General features: G+C 36.6%; 2 protein-coding genes across 2 annotated transcripts in view; both read right to left on the bottom strand.

Annotated features, from left to right (window-relative positions):
• Positions 1–17,807, bottom strand: part of LOC149566404 (uncharacterized) — a 73,954-nt gene that overhangs the window by 27,873 nt on the left and 28,274 nt on the right. Inside the window, exons 4-7 of the mRNA XM_089819765.1 lie at positions 8,647–8,831; positions 7,975–8,320; positions 7,792–7,869; positions 6,700–7,515 (exon numbers count right to left, since the gene is read on the bottom strand). Of these exons, the coding sequence (XP_089675891.1) occupies positions 6,700–7,515; positions 7,792–7,869; positions 7,975–8,320; positions 8,647–8,831 (1,425 nt within the window). The remainder of the gene's footprint in view (positions 1–6,699; positions 7,516–7,791; positions 7,870–7,974; positions 8,321–8,646; positions 8,832–17,807) is intronic.
• Positions 10,296–12,357, bottom strand: LOC149566405 (uncharacterized). The gene is made up of 3 exons (XM_089819766.1): positions 11,655–12,357; positions 10,841–11,539; positions 10,296–10,730 (listed from the first exon to the last, which is right to left on the bottom strand). The coding sequence occupies exons 1-3, from the start codon at positions 12,225–12,227 to the stop codon at positions 10,581–10,583; spliced, it is 1,422 nt and encodes a 473-aa protein (XP_089675892.1). The 5' UTR covers positions 12,228–12,357; the 3' UTR covers positions 10,296–10,580.

The following is a 17,807-nucleotide window of genomic DNA, read 5'->3' as shown; positions in this document are numbered from 1 at the left end:
CAAGATTTAACTGTGTAGTTTTTGAGTCAAACTCATTAACCCATGTTTCATGAGTAGTAATTCACACAAATTCATCTCTCATGAGACTAAATGGAACACTTAGCACTCATTGGATCTAGGTGATGCTCATAGAGGTGAAGCACCAAGACTTCTTGGGAGGTCACCCATCCCAATACTACTCCAACTTGAGTGTGCTTAACTAGGGAGTTTTCTCCATGGTTAAACCGACTCTACTTGTAACCCCATTTGCAAAACCTTCACCAAGTGTTATACCTTATGAACCATTCATTAGAAAGCCCCTTAAGCTCATCAATTGATAAGTAGGAGTTTGACTCAAAATAGGAGACAGGGGTAAACACTAATACTAATGTCACATTAATATAGAGTCAAATAGTTTTAAACTCACATAATCACATTATTGTATCTTGAAGTCATATCTTATTTCTGAATATCACATATGATCATCATCATATCAGATTAATAATTGCTTGATTGTCATTACATATTCAAATTTTAAATTCAAAAAAATATAGTTTGATGCTAAATCACTAATATGCAAACAAAAATGAAAAAACTTAGTACTGTAAACAAAAATCAGAAATCTATCTAGTATCTAGTATGATGATGATACTACCATCTCCTCTACAAGAATGTGATCATCCATCTCAAGGTCTTCAGGGATCATGCTCTCCAAAAGAAAACATCACTCTCCATGTTAGATACCAAGTTCTAATCTAAATAAAATTTTAAATATTTCTAACTATTGCTTGTTGGGTTGGATTATGGAATACATATTAAAAAATTAAAAGTGTTTCTATTGTTTTTTAAGATATTAAATAAAATATTAAAATTATTGAAATGATTAAATCGTTAAAGTTGTATTGAAAAACATTAAAATGAGAGCCAAAATACAGAAAATAATTTAATATTATATGTTACATATATTTTCTATCAAGAGACTCCGGTGAGACTTCACTCTTTGGATTCGAAGACTCAGAGACTCCAGGACATCACAAAGTCTCTAACCTTTTTTGAGGTCTCTGGAGACCCAAAAAATCTCGGAGATGCGTCTCTATCTCCAAGACAAGTCTCCCTGTAACACTGGTTTATTGTGTTTACCGCTAAGTTACCGGATTCGCGCATCCAACCCTGGATCCGAATTCAGGTCTAATCCGGGCCGGAGCCATAGGCAGGATTACAGATCCTGCCTAGATCCTCGAGGATCCACTTGCGGATCCACACGAATCTGCGGCAAAGCCCAAGAAAACAAATAAAAAAGTGGGCCCATTCGAGTTTTTTAATGATTTTTTTTTGCCTAAAGGCCCTAAACCCTAAAAATGACCCTCTAAGTCAAAATGCAAGTTCATTTACTCTCTATTTTGCTCTCTAATACTTGCTAGTCTCTAATACTTGCTAGTTTGAAGTAAAGTGCTTGGATTCGAAGGAGATCGGTTGTGGAGCTCCAAATACCTTGCAAGAAGTGTTTAAGGTATGCATTTCAACCATATTCTTGAGTTCTTTCATAGATTATTGATTTATTTTTAATTTTCCAAATTTTCAAGTTTTTGTGTTAAGTGTGAAGCATGGTTTTCTTTCATTTTTTTTTTTAGATTGCAAGAATAGAACAATGAGTAGTCAAGGCTCAAAGGGTGGGGGTGCGGCTGCATCACCACGCTTCAAAATTGATAAGGGGTCTCCTTTATGCAAACACACAACAAGAGTCACACAATGTCCTGGGGGTGGGGCATACATATGGAAATGTAATTATTGCAATATACAACATAGAAGCTCCTATTCCCAAGTGAAACTACATTTTTTGGGCCCTGCGGTGAAGGAATTAACATGTGTCAGGGTAGTGATAAAAAGGGATTACCAATTGCACAAATAGCAACGTTAGCAAAAGAGCAGGATGATGCTGATAGAGCAGTTGCAAAAGAGAAACGTGGTGCTTCCAAAAGAACAAATACACCAACACCATCATCCAATCAAACAAACATAAGAACACATCCTTTTTTGCCTATGCCAACTACAAATGATGAAGTTGAAGACCCATCTCCACTCACCCACAAGAGAGGCCCACTAGATAGGGCATTCCAAAATGAAAAGAGAGACATTGCTGATCACAAAATTGGACGTTGTTTAATTGCAAATGGTGTTTCATTTAATTTTGTGAGATCATCTTATTTTAGGAAGATGGTGGAAGCAATAAATGATGCACCCCATGGTTGCAAACCACCTGGTTATGAGAAGTTGCGCACTACCATATTACATGATGAGAGGAAATATATAGAGGCTCAACTTCAACCAATAAAAGATTTTTGGGTTCAATCGAGTGTGTCTATTATTTCGGATGGGTGGAAAGATTGTAGAAACCGTCCATTGATCAATGTTATTGCTGTATGCCCTAAGGGGGCAATGTTCTTGAAGGCAGTTGATTGTGAAGGGCAAGTGAAAGATGCAGAATTTATTTCACACATTCTCATTGATGCCATAGAGTCAGTGAGTCCTGATAATGTTGTCCAAGTGGTCACGAACAATGCAAAAGTTTGCAAGGCTGCAAGGATAATTGTAGAGTCTAGATATGATCATATCTTTTAGACACCATGCACCGTCCACTCTCTCAATTTAGTGATGAAAGCAATTGGCACCGAAATAGATTGGGTGAAAAAGATATATGAGAAAGCTGAAGAGATTCAAATGCTTGTGACAAATCACCACATGTCACAAGCAATTTTTAGGAGTTTCTCGGACTTGGAATTGTTGAAGGTAAATTTGTATATTTAATATATAATTGAATATCATTGGATTCCATAATTTTTTTTGTTGTTTACATTAATATGTTTTAATTTTTAAATGTATTACTAACTTGAGTTTAAGATGTTCTTAGGTTGTTGAAACCCGCTTTGCCTCTCACACAATCGTCTTGAGACTACTTGTGAAGGTAAAAGAAGCATTGAAACATATGGTCATTAGCCCCCAATGGGGCATTTGGAAGAATTCCAATACAGCAAGGGCCTTAAATGTGAGAAGAATGATACTAGATGATGATTGGTGGGGTCTTGTGAGTTATGTGTTGGAAATCACCGATCCAATAATGGCAATGCTTCGCTTTGCAAACAGTGATGAGCCATGCCTTGGGGATATTTATGATTTCATGGACACTATGCTCGAAAAACTTAAAATGATAAGTTCTACGCTCTTTTACAACAATTTTTTATTTGAGAGATATCTAGATTCTAAAGTTTAAATTGACATATTCACTAATTATAATTATTATTCATATCTCATATCCTAGGTCATACAGAGGAGGGAGAATGATCCTGAGGACACCCTTTACAAGAAGGTGGAAAAAATCGTTCATCATCGATGGAACAAGATGACCACACCTTTGCACCTCCTTGCATATGCTCTATCCCTGAGGTACTATAGTTCTTATCAAATGCTTGTGCTTATTTTATCCAATGTTTGTGCTATTGATATTTGATAGTGTTCAATTGTCTTTTGTTATCCCTAGGTACTATAGTGCAGATGTACTTCGCCTTCTAGGTAGAGTGCCACCATTTAGAGATGCAAAGGTTGCAAATGGGTATAAGAGGGCACTAGCCAAGATATTCCTAGATCCAGAGATTGGGGCAATTGTGAGGAGTGAATTTGCTGCCTTCAACTCAGGTGAGGATTTCCACCCTATTGCCATAGCAGACCAAAGTAGGATGTGTGCCATCAAATGGTGGTACTTTCATGGGCAAGCCTTCATGTACCTCCAACCTCTTGCCATAAAGGTCCTATCCCAAGTAAGTTTGTAAAATTAAACTTAAGGTTAACACTCTCAATTCCTTGAATTTATTATTTAATTTATTTATCTTGATTGTTGTATTGATAATTTTTAATTTCTCTTTAGGTTGCTAGCTCTTCTGCAGCTGAGCGAAATTGGAGTACTTACTCCTTTATCCACTTAGTCAAACGCAACCGGTTGGCTCCAAAAAATTCAAAAGACCTTGTATTCATTCACAACAATTTGCGATTGTTGTCACGGAAGGATCCTAAGTACAAGAAGGGGCCCGAATCGCTTTGGGATGTAGCACCCAAGACTCCTGATTTAGATATGACCATCCGAGATCTTGCTAGATCCACTTTGATTGATGTGGATGATGAGGAGGAGGATTCTGAGTTAACAATCCCCTCTACTACTAGTGGTTTGGGTTCCTCTACTGATACAGATGCAGCACTTGCAGCTCATCAGTACCCCTCTGATGCGGATTTTCTTGAAAATCCATTTGATGATTAAATCAAAAACTTTAGTCATGACTCTTGACTCTTTTATGAGTAAATCATGTTACAAACTTTAAGTTTGATGATCTATATTTTGAATGTTACAAACTTTCACTTTCAGTAATTCAATGCGAATGTGTTGATTTTCTTTATAATCGTGAAAATAGATTAATTATCATTGATCAAGTATACTAGATTCATCAATGCATACTAGAATCATAGATTCATACTATGAAATGATTTAGTTTTAGAATTATGTATATTTCTCTTGTTTTTTAGTATATATAATGCATATATATGTGCACGAATCCTCCATGAATCATAATTGGGGAAAAAAAAAAATCCCAAATCCACGGATCCGATTCACGTGCCCGAATCGGATTCGTGTCACGAATCGACAACTAAGGTTTACCGATAGATTGGAAGTTGTTATCGTTGATTATTACTAATTTACTATTTACGAACAGAGGAACAGTTCTATATGTGTGTAGGAATAATAAATTCTCCGCAATGTCACCAAGACGACCAAGGGACTCCAAGGCATCCATTGGCCATCTTAAAGGAGTCTCTCGGCCATCCCTACAACCCAAGCCACACTTGGTAGGCTAATTTTTTTCTATAAAGAACACATTCTTTAATTTGGGAAAAGGGCTAATTGTGCCAAAAAGGGCACCTAAACCACATTAAACAATACAAAAGCATACTATAAACATAAAATAACCCCAAAAAAGGGGAAATTTTTCAATTTCACATTGCAAAGGAGAAGAGTGCGAAGAGAAGAAGCATTGTCTGGTCAAGGAGAGAGCAGCAATTGAAAGAGGAGATTAGGGCATCAAATCTACTTCATTTAAACTCCTAGACCTACCATTTGTTGAATATGGACAGTGATATAATACTATTTTTTTTGGCCCTCTGTTTGTTGTTTACAATTTGTCATTTCATGGTTGAAACTTGGACCTTTTGGGCATTTTTGTTACAATTTATATATAATGTATATGCACATTAAGAATGAAAATTTCTACAATAATGAATCACAAACACTTTTCCAAATCCTTCTAAGTTATTAAGCATCTACAATATCCATGATGAATGCTTCATCGATGCTGTGATATGCATATTTAAAACTTCTCTATGTTTTTCTTATAAAATCCCCCTGTTTGTTAATGGTCATCCCCTATCATCCCACTAAAAACGGGCCCAAAAGCATCCCCATACTGGAAACATGTCTTCTTGTCCCCATCCCGAAAACTCGGTGGAATATAGCCAAAGCCTAAAATCTATCTCAGGTTCAATATAAGCACCATAAGGTAGAACTCATTAATTAAAGAGCCACATAGGAATTGCTTGTGTAAATAAAGCCTAATATTAAATATTTGTTTCAAGAAGAAACTGCAACTAGTGGTCTAGGGGCCCACCAATGCAAGATTGCAATATAGTGCATTATGCACAAATATGTAGGAAAAATACAATTCAAAATTCTTCTAAGATAAACATAGAGATCTTTGAGATTTCAGTCAAGGAGTCACTTTTCTTTTCACATCATCTCCCACATCTCTCTAGATGCAAGTGAATGAGAATGACCAAACAGCTTACCCCAACTGACAAAAGACGTACAGAAAGGAAAATTTTCAGGAAGATAAATGGATTCTTGAAGATGTCTACCAACCATATATATCCTAGCACAATCATCTCACTTGTATGTGGCTCGCAATGAAGACAACTTGAAAAGACAGTTAGAATCTTTCTCTGCCAATTTCGTTCATCACAAGTTTGCAACCCATAACTTGGGAAAATCTAGAAATATTCATATTGGTTGATAGTCTTAGTTGTTGTCCTAGTGTCCTATTAATTGCAACAAAATGGCTCTTCACTCAGTTGCTATTCATCTGGAACATAATATTGCTGCTAAAATTCAATGTAATGTTTCTATTTATCCTCCTGTTGAAGTTTATGCTGACAACATCAATGGTTTTCATTTCTTAATGGTTTCTGACTATGTTCTAGCAGAGGTACTGGCAGTTGATCATGTCAGTGTACCTAATATGCACATTTCTGCAATAGAAATTCCTGTTCCCAATATATTTTTCACTGAACCTTCCATGCATATTATTGATTTGAACTGAAATGAACATAAACTTTTTGCAAATGCTGAAATTTGTGATTGAAGACTAAGTTAAAGACATCAAAATTGTTGCAAAAAAATCCTGATGTAAATTTGATTGACTATTTCATATTATTTAGTTCTTCGGCATTTCTCAGAGGCATAGAGTAAGTATTTGGACTTGCACGTGGCTCAATGTTTTAAATCTATTTGTTAATACCAAAGACTGTCCCTTATATTACAAAAGGAGCATTTGCTTAAAATTACTTCAGAAATTAAAAGAACACTTCTTCAGAAACCACTGTGTATTCAAAATACAGAGCTTGTACCTGGAAGTAATCAGCTGCAGAATCTCCTGTTGGACTTATATCTTTCACCAAAATCGGATCATCTGAAGATTGCTCTAGTCTCTTGATTTCAGTTTTTATTTCTTGAAGCTTCATTTTCAACTGTTGTGCTTCATGTTGTCTTTCCTTTTCTGCTTTTATTCTTTGTATTTCAGTACAGGTGGAACAAGGTTTTGCTTTGCAGTTTTCAAAGCATTTCAGCATGCAAGGATGACCACATTCTAAAACACTGCCACAAATTTCATTACATTTCAGCTCTTTCCTTGTTTTCTCCCAACACTTAACAAGTTTTTTGTGTCCACATGAATCAAATGTATACATTAGTTTCTCCTGACATAATCTCATTTCTCCATCCTCTGAACACTTCTTTGTTATTTCATGTCCACAATCACTGAACACAAACTGTACAGGTTCCATGCAATTTGGATGATTCCCATAGTGGCAGGTACTTTGGCAATAGTGACCACAATTTAGCCTACTGTTGCATGTCCTTTTACACAAAAGAGGATTGAAGTTGTCAACATATTTGCTAGATATTGCAAAGGGTGGACTAAGTAGATGTCGTGGGCAACGGAGATATATCGTGTCACGCACACAATTCTTACTAGCCAAGTAATCAAGAAGTTCTGTCCAATGTTCAGACTTCTTTGTCAAAGACATATCATTCCCACAAAAATATATTGCTCCCCTTGCTCTTGAAACTGCTACACACAGCCTATTTCTCTTTGCTAGATGCCCAATGCTTCCTTCATCATTAGAACGAACTAAAGACAGTATGATAATTTTATTCTCGGAACCCTGCAACAAATCTATGTTTTCTTAGAATGAAATGAAACTATAGAAGTGTCAGTAAATACCCAAAATCAATAGAGCTAAAAGTAAATCCAGCAATGATAAGATAAAATGTCTAACGAACCACCTAGAATGGACGTGAAGAAACAGAACTATATGAAAATAAGAGCTAGTCTACTGGTGTTAGGACAATTCATTCAAAAGGGAATTGTTCTTTGTTAGCAGATTAGAGTCCAATAGAGCATTCCTTGAAACGAACTCTATACAGAGATGATGACATACCTGAAATCTGTCTATAGTAAGGATTTGTGTGGCTTCAAATTCAGGGATTACCTTCATCATATCTCGTAATAGTGTTACCTGCCAAAGATTACCAGGACAATAGTATTGTAAAAATTCTTCTAAGATGGCCTTCAAATACATGTGATCACACATAATATTCTGTAAATATTAAAGCATTCCTACCTGCCCATTATATGCAGCAAGGACAGTTATTTCAGTAGGATTTTGTCCTTCAGCTATCATCCATCGTACAAGGGCAGTTACCATTTTGGCTTCACCCTCATTTGTAACACTGCGTTGTTTAGATTCTCCATATGAATGAGACCAAAAATACATTGGACTTGACATACAAATAGGTGCTTTGTTTCTCTCTCCTGATACAAATTGAGTGTTGGTTCGCAAATTAGGATAAATCGGTAAGATCATGGGCACAAACTCTTCTCTCATTCGGCTCTGTGAGGATAGTGCTTGAAAAGGCAACTTATTATGCTCCACAAGTCTTTCAAATAGAGAAACTGCAAAGCCATGCCTGAAACATGTCCATCTAGTTTAGAAATGTTTATTACATTTTTCTCTTGAAAAAATATTATGCTCTAAATTTCCCTGGGCAGTAGCGTAACTGCAAAGCCATGCCTGAAACATTTTCATCTAATTTACAAATGTTTAATTATTTTTTTTCTGAAAAAATAGTTTTCTCTAATTTTCCCTGGGCAATTTAGCTCGGTGTAACTATACTACATGTCTTGCTAGCCACTGTATCACCCTAAAAAGGCATCGCAAGTTGATTATTTGTACATGAAAGAAGAAATTTAAGCATACACAATCAGAGAGCACAATTTCTAAATAACAATATACCTTCTTTCAAGTTCATAAACTTCAACACTAGGGGACAGTTGGTACTGATCACCGATTAGGATAAGATGCTGTACACTTTGACCAAGCACAGCTAACAACTGAGGTTCCAATACCTCTGCTGCTTCTTCTACAAATACAATTGATGGGTTTAATGCTTTTAGTATCTCCTGATTCAGTGCTGCACCCTGTGAAATGCGAAAAATGGCAGTAAATCATCAATTTGAACAGAAAATCAGCATATTACACTACATATTCAGCACCATGTGTGAATAAATCAGTGATCAGTATTAAGGACTCAAAGATCTTGATAGCCTGCATTTTCTCTGAGCTAAAATTCTGAAGATATATTGTGAAAATGTCATGAAGAGTATTGTGCAGTTGGGGCTTCTCAAATATTGTTGTCAAGTTTCTCATAAAACCCTAACCTATCTCATAAAACCCTAACCTAGCAGGTTTATGCCCTAGTCCATTTCAAAAAAATTGCCCTAACCTAGGATCTTCCAAGTGTTCTAAGATTTGTGTCATATATCTTATCATTGAAAAGTCCCTTATTCCATGATCGGATTGGTTTTAACCCTAGGTTTCATGTCTAGCGGGAGATCGCATTCAATTCCCAAACTTTCCTTGTCTCTTTACGATCTTACAATTAAAGGTTTAGCACAGGATCGTAAGTGGTAGCTGTTGGGTCTCTCGATGTTATGATGTCTAACATAAGCATAAGGCGTATAAGTATTTTATATGGGTTACGATCTTACGCACATGATGGCAGCGCAGCATTGTAAGTGTTCTTATGAAGGTCAGCAAGTGTTACAATCTTACGATGAAAGGAGCAGCGTAGAAGCATAAAAGCTTTTTTATGGACCCCCGACCATACGCAAAGATCAGAAGCGGGAGATCCTACGGTGTAAAGTTTTAAGGTTATATGGTGTTACGATCTTACGATGTGGTGCCTAGCGCATAAGCGTAGCAGAATTGAACACATGTCAATAAAGTCTTCTGGGGATACAAGAAATGGAAGATCGTAAGATCGTGAAGGTAAGATACAAAAGACTTCCGATGCTACAAGTACCATTGAAGCGTAAGATCGTGAAGGTTCAAATACACATTGCCAATGTTACGAAGATGGTTATAGACTGCCAGGCGTAAGTTTGTGGTTTGAAGATAACATTGCAGATAGTCTAAGTTGCCGGTACGGGTATGAGCACAGATACAGATACGTGGGTATGGCAACCTTTTGGGAGGGAGGTTTGGGTATGTTTGGGTACATGCATACAAAAAACATGTAAAAATTGATAAATATTTATGTATGCATGTATACAGCCTGAAAAGTAGAAATAAAAATTAAATTTAGAATACAAGCTATCAATATTAAATTGTTTCAAAATATTATAGTTTAATCAGCCATAGTTTAATCAGCCAATGGGGCTCACGCATAAAAGTTCTGCATACTAAACTATGAAATACAGTTCTTATTTGCAGTTTTAATCAGATCTTTTATCACAAATGACAGTCTGATTGTTGTCTACATCCACCAATAGGCAATATGTCAAACAAAACTTAAAACTACAATAAATGTGCATAAATATTACACTAGCACATTTATAATGATTCAGATTTAATATAAGTCTAGTTTCATATCAATTTATCAAAATGTGAATGTTATGATAGATATCATATATCATATATCGAATTCATTGTGCATTGGTTCAACTATTAAAACATAAAATAATACAATTAGGCTATTAGTAATCAGCATCATATGGGTCATCAAAATAATCAAGATTAGTGGAACCACATGCACCCTCCGAATCACTTGCACAGCTAGAAACATGGTGGCTATTTGACTCCACAGAAGGTAAAGATGCTGTGGCGACTGCAAAATCAAAATCCGTTCATTCAAGATCTACATCCCACAACTTCGAACTCCCTTCTTTTTACTGTTTTTGCTGATGAGAAAGAAGGCACAAGTTGGAATGCGCATACACCAGTTCTTCTGCCTTACTTGCTGCCAATCGGTTGCATTTCACTGAGTGGATAAAGGAGTATGTACTCCAATTTCGCTCAGCTGAAGAAGAACTAGCAACCTATTGAAAGTTTGTCATAGTGTTAGAGAGTTACAATTATAAAATTAACTTTAAATCTGAAATTAGCAGTGTTAGAGAGTTGCAATATGAATAAAATTTGAGAAACTTACCTGCAATAAAAGTTTGATTGCAAGAGTTTGAAGGTGTGGTGATGTATAGCCATTAAGGTACCACCAAGCATGAGCGTCCTTCGTGTACTTGTCACAGATAGCAGAAACACTTTGACCATTGGAGGATACAAAATCAACAAACTCACCTGTAACTAAATCCTCCATTTCACGATCACGGAAGAGTTTAGTAAGTGTTCTTCTACATCCATCACTTACTTCTCCATCTCTGTATGGTGGTACCCTTGTTGGCTGAGAAAGAATTTCATCACTATAAAATTTTGGAGTCAATGCAAATGCAAGAAGATGTAGTGGGGTGGTCATTTTGTTCCACCGTTCAACACAAATTGACTTAACTTCTTTGAAGAAAGTTTCTTCTAAATCTTTCTCTTTTTTATTGATGACGTCTCTCATTAACTCAATCATTGAGTCAATGCCATCGTATACCATTCCCAAACATGGGTGATCCATGTCAGTAAAACAAATCATGCTCATGATGGGCTTGGTGAAACTAAAAAGATATTCCACTCTTTCCCACCAAGAGTCCTCTAAGATCATTTTCTTTAGATTTGTTGCCCTTTCTGTATTGGATTGCCTCCATTGAGACCAACCTTGACCAATAACCATGCCAGCAAGTACCTCTCGCACCAACACAAGTCGCCTCAAGACAATTGTGTTGGAGGCAAATCGAGTCTCAACAACCTATTCAAGAATCAAAAATCAAAATCAAAATACAAAGAGATCATTATCAAATTTAAAAAATAAATTAATATTACTAGTGAAATGCAGAATTGAAAAGTTCAAGTGTTTCAATTACCTTCAGAAACTCCAACTGCGAAAATGATCTAAAAATGGCTTGTGACATGTTATGATTTGTGATGAACATCTGGATCTCTTCAGCCTCAGCATAGATTTGTTTGATCCAATCTATTTTCTTACCCAACTTTTGTAGCATTAGGTTAAGAGAGTGGACAGCACAAGGTGTCCAATAGATGTGTTCAAAGTGTCTCTCAATCAACATACCTGCAGCTCGACTATTCTTTGCATTGTCTATTATTACTTGGACAATGTTTTGAGGACCCACATCCTCAATGCATTGTATAAGGATATCAGCAATAAATTGTGCATCCTTCACGTGTCCCTCGCAATCCACAGCTTTTAGAAACACTGCCCCTTTAGGGCACACTGCAATCACATTTATCAATGGTCGATTTTTGGTATCCTTCCATCCATCAGAAATAATTGACACCCTTGTTTGTTTCCATGAGTTTCTAATGGAAGCCAATAAATTGTCTATGTTTTTAACCTCTTTTTCTAGTAAGGTGGTACGCACCTTCTCATAACCTGGCCCTACCCACCCTTGCGGAGCCTCATTCGCATTTCTCAACATATCCTGCTAATATGGTGAGCGTGAATGATAAGCCATTTGCATATACACATCTTCCAACAACTTGATCTACAATCTCCCTTGCATCATTCTTGAATGCTTTCTCTAACGGCCCCTTCTCTTCGTAGCCATAGGTTCTTCTTCAATTCTGCCCAAGAATGGATGGTTCTCTACTATGATATCAGGAAAGTCACTATTAGATGGAGAAGGTGGGGATCTTGAACTACTTCCTTTTCGTTTCAACAAAGGATGGTTTGTGGCACGTCCAACTCTTTCATATGCTTCCTCTTGCTCTTTGATGAATCCTGCTATTTGTTGGGGTGATAATCCTTCCTCATCCGGTCCTACACATGCTTTGATACCCATTTACGGAATGGCACATAAATGAGCTTTCACGCAATTGTAGGAGCTAGTTTGCTGCACATGACAAAAATCGCATTCCCAAACAAATGTTCCACCTCCTTTTACTTGACTTTTTATTGTGACATATTTCCATAATGGTGAGTTTGGGTCCGTCTTGAATTTGGGTCCACAAATTGAAGTTGCCATTATGTTATCTACAAGAGAGAAGTTGAAAAAAACATATTAATATATTAAATAATACAATATTAAACAATAGGTAAATACTAAAAAAAATTATTAATTATTAATAATATAATATTATTATTACATCTCTATCAATATGTTAAAAAAACTTACAATTTAAATTTGAAGTTCAAATATTTTAGAAACTTTAAAAATATATAATATTATATTCAATCTACTAATTCTATTTATTGTTTATAAAACTATATTTAGTATTTTGAAGTTTAATATTTAATAACTATTGAATAAAAAAATTTAAAATTTGTAAGCAGGGTCCATATTATAATAAATCCTAAATCTGAGTACATACTCGATGGTCGACGTAGGTAGGTTGCTCGACCCATCTGCAAAAAAACCCATCTACACTATCGTCTGTAAAAGAACCCGTCTGCACTCTGCCCTGTTGTCGCTGACTACTCCTGTCTGCACTGTCTTTGAACGTCTTCTACGCAAGCATCTTCGTATTTAAACAGAAGGCAAGCTGTTGTTCTGGCGAAGAAAGGTTTACGGCAAACACATGATTCTATTTGCGGTGGACAACAGCGGTTGAATGCGCTTTAGTTGGGAGATTTTAGGGTTCGCGAATGTCATCAACCCCAAATTCGACAAAAACTCAAGTCAAAATGCCACGTCCAGAGGCAAATTTGAAGTCAAAGTGCCATGTCAGCTAAAAACCGACCGGATATGAGTTTCCAAAAGCACATTCGTTTGATGCTTTTTAAAAATGGAACCCTATTTGATTCCATAGAGATTTTTGGACGATTCTGATTCTGAATCGTATCGTACCAGGATGTGAAGGAAAATAGGGGAGTACCGGTAACTTAGCAGATAGTGTTTCCAATCTTACGATAAATTGATAAGCGTAAGGCTATAAGGAGTATAAAAGGGCTCTCCATTGATACAAAAAGGAATTGAGCATAAGATCATAAAGTCATGATTCTCATCTACAGGGTTACAAAGGGTTTGAATTTCAAATAGAAGGCGAAAGATCGCAAGCCCTAAATATAACATGAAAATTTGTTTTTTAATTGGAAAAAAATAGAAAGGCTTCGACCAATGAGATTTTAAAAAGTACAATAAAGTTCTAAGCCTGATAATCAAGTAAATGCTCCATGAGGTGACAGAAGAACTGCGAATTAAAGCTTGTGCGTGCAGGAAATCAATGCAGCAAAGAAGTTGATGAAGTACATAGGACATAAAAGACACTTACCACACTGAAACAAAATACCGTTTGCAAAGCATGAAGGATTTGAGAAGTTGCAGAGCTTTCAAATTGAAGTTACAGAGTTTTCAGTTTCTAGTTGCAAAGCTTCCAAATTTTGTTTGCAGTCAAGATGTCAAAGAAGGAAGTCCAAGAGATTCAAGCTAAAGATATGGAGGTTGCAAAAACATCAACCTCTAAAGGAGCAAAAGCTCAGTAGAGAAAGCCGAACAAATATGCAGACGAGTGGACGAAGATATCCCCTGACTCATCAAATGCCATCTCTGCAAATGATCATGATTTCATAGACCCATACGCGTTCTGTAGGGATGCAATTTGCCCTGGTGTCAACGGATATGAGTTGTTCAGATATTTTTATAATAATAGGTTTGAGAAGATCCCTATCTGCAACCCATAGAGGAAAATTTAGGCAAAACTATTTTTCCCAAAAGTATATGTAGATGTTGATTTGGTGAAAGCCCTAATCAAATCATACAATCCAGCAACCAAATCATTCCACAGACATGACGAGAGTATTTTGTGTACACTAGACCATGCTTCGTTCGTTGAAGCTTTTGGACTAGAGGGTCAAATGAGTGTCCCACTTGACATAAATGAGCTTCAAGGGAGGTTTGAGAGAAATACAAGTGCTTACACTTGAAAAGCTATGTTGCATCATATCCCTGTGGACCTCAAGAAGGTGGGGGATCATCCTAAGAAAGTAGATAAAATGATGCCTGTAGGCAAATTCAAAAATTACTTTCAGAAAACTCTGTATGGCATCCACAAGGTAGTGGGAAGTGATGGTTCTGATATGATGTATGGATCAATGTACATTATAGCCCGAGATGTGCAAGATGCCTTCCACAACGTCGAGTATGATTATGTGGCTTACATCATTGAGAAGATGCGAGGGCAGATTGAATTAGCACAAAAAGGAGAATTGGGGAATTTCAAGTTCCATCATTATTTGTTGCTAATGCATCTTATTTTATATAAGAATGTGGGATACATCAATCCATATTTCATTGATCAGACGTCTAATGGAAATGGAGAGCTGCCAGTACAACTATGGACACGAGTATGGGATAGATTTTACCATTACTCTGATTCTATTTCCTTTTTCAATAATTTTAGTGCAGTAATAATCAGAATGTTAGACCCCAACTTCTTTAGAGCCCCTAAAATTTTGGATTGAGAACAATCCTCTTGCCTGAACAGAAGAGATTAGATCACAATTGGGGCGATATCTTCTTGTACCAAACCTTTTCTCTTATGAGAGTTTTTGCATGTCCCCAACCACCTCATGTATTGCCAAAATATATCCCTCCTAAGCTTGCAATCATTGAATTTTTGTAGCAATTGATCATGGTAGATAGGGAGTACTTAGGGTCAAGACTGCATAAAGGCACCTTTCTGTGTAGATGTTTCAAGATAGGAGACTATTCAATTGGAAAAGAATCTCTAGACCAAATTCATGCTTTCCTTAGGCATTATAACCTATCCACTGCCCCATATAGAATGTATGATCTAGAGAATTTCATGAGAAATACTTTGAAAGAGATCAGGGGTTATGTGTTGCCTGTTACCAAGGAATTGCGCCTTGAGGATTTGATCACAAACATTGTAGTTGAAGGGGAAGCTACAGAAAAATTGAGAAAGTTTGATGATATCATGAGGGTGGAGAATGAGCTAAAGAGGATAGACCCAAATTTTAAGGGTTTCTACTTAGATGTCCCATACCCATACAGGCTAAGAAAGATGGTAGACAATTATAGTGATATCATGGCACAAATGCCTGAAGAACCAATAAGAAGGGAGAGTAAACCCTGACTCCCCTGAGCTTGATGTAGTCCTAGGGGTTGAAGAGGAGGAGCCAGCAGCAATGTCATGGGTTGCCAAGGGCAATAAAAGGCAGAAGATGATCCAAATACCTGATAAGGTAAAACAAAAGACATTACAACTGATGCCTAGAAAGAACTAATATTTTGCTGATTTAAGGCAAAATTACTTGCAAGATAGGGTAACAGCAGCAAAGAATTCTCTGACTGATTTGTAGCTGGCAGCAGCTAGATTCGATGCAGAAAATTTTATGGAAAATGATGAATTCCTAGAGTCTCTTGTATAAAGTGAAGTAGAGTGAGTTGGTGCTAAAACTCAAACCAGGTGAGTCTGAGGAGAAAATTTAAGAATTGGTGGATAAACTGCATGCATATGACCCAAAGAGTGAGAAGATGACTCCTGCAGAGGCTACGGACCTTGTGCAAAGAAGTGGAATGCTTCTAGTACCTGGATGGGATCTTGAGCAAGCTTCCATGCTTGATTAGATCAGGAAACAAGAAGACTCAATTTCATATGAGGCATTTCGTGCTAATGGTTTCCAAAAAGGATTAGGTTTTAACATAGATTCTAAGTCCTTAGCAGTGTGGAGCAAGGCACCTGAAACGAATAAGCCAAAGCTGATGGATATTCATAACACTGCTCAAGGCAACATGATGGTGTGGACCATGCAAAGTACTTCTAGTACAGAGATCTCAAAGGCCCTAAAACACTTTTCATTCATGAATGAGGCCAAGGTTGAAGAAATAGAGACTACACTAGCCAGGACCTTCCATGATTACATTGATATCAAAAAATTATATGAGGAAGAGCTCAGAAAAAGCTATGTTTATGGTCCGAAAATTAATGAGTTAGAGTCAAAGGCCAAAGAGCTAGAAACTGAGGTGGCATCCTTAAAAGAACAGCTCGGTGCAGCAGAACAGAGTAGAGTAGAGATCAAGAGTGAGCAACCAACAAAGACCACTCAAGAAACATCAACTCAGACAACAGAGCAAGTGCAGAGTGGTGCTGAGCCACAAAGAATGAGTATAGATGTTGAAGCTCCACAGCAAGGTGGTGAAATAAGAAAAAATGTTCTAAAAGGTATGATAGGCCATAGGGTAGACACATTGAAGAAAATATCTCAACAGGCACATAGCCTTTTCATTTCTCTGTAAAGTGTTGAGCATGTATGCAATGAAGCACTAGTATGTCTATCACCTATTTTTAATCAATGGGGGCTATACAATCAATTCTTTGAAAGATTAATTTTGTTGATGGCAAAGAAGCGAGATTTACCTGATAAAATCTTCACAGTAAAGGAAAGCTTGGAGACAGTAAGAGAATTAATTGACTTCTTTATTGGTAAGTTACAAATTGTGCAAAATAAAATGAAGGTTTTGACATGAGGGATTGATTCTTACCTCCCACCAATTTTGGATGTTGATAATAAGTTAAAGGACTGGCAGGAGTGGTCAAATTCTTTTGACTCAATACTAGCTCTAGGAGGAGTAATAGCCATTTTTAATGATGAAAATAATGTTGCTTTCAATGATTTAATTGATTCTATCTTCAAAGTAGAAATTGATATAAGCAGGTTTGTAACCGAATCAAGAGCCATAACATATGCGAGATGGAATAAGGTAGTTAATGATTTGGAAGAGGTTGGAGGCACTAAATAGCCAACAAAGAGAGAGATTAATGTGTGGGAAGCAGTTGGAGAAATTAAAGCTTTTCTCATGGGAGGCAGTTAGGAATCACCGTTGGATGGCAAAAGAGACAAATAGAGAGAAGACAATGACTATGACAGCTTGTTAAAGTTGCACACATTCTCATCTTAAAGATATCTGAAGAAAAGCCACCACCTGCCAGTTTTGGAACTGCTTCCCCACTTCTGTCCAAGTGCAAAGAATATTTGTAAAAATAAAGTATCTAAAATGTCTTTGTATTTTGTTTTTGAATCAAATTTTGACAAGTGT

Source organism: Cupressus sempervirens, chromosome 3 (assembly GCF_028749045.1).
Source record: "Cupressus sempervirens isolate cs-2001-9-10 chromosome 3, ASM2874904v1, whole genome shotgun sequence".
Classification (NCBI taxonomy): Eukaryota; Viridiplantae; Streptophyta; class Pinopsida; order Cupressales; family Cupressaceae; genus Cupressus; species Cupressus sempervirens.
The sequence above is the reverse complement of the archived record's forward strand: the minus strand, read 5'-3'. Positions and strand labels throughout refer to the sequence as shown.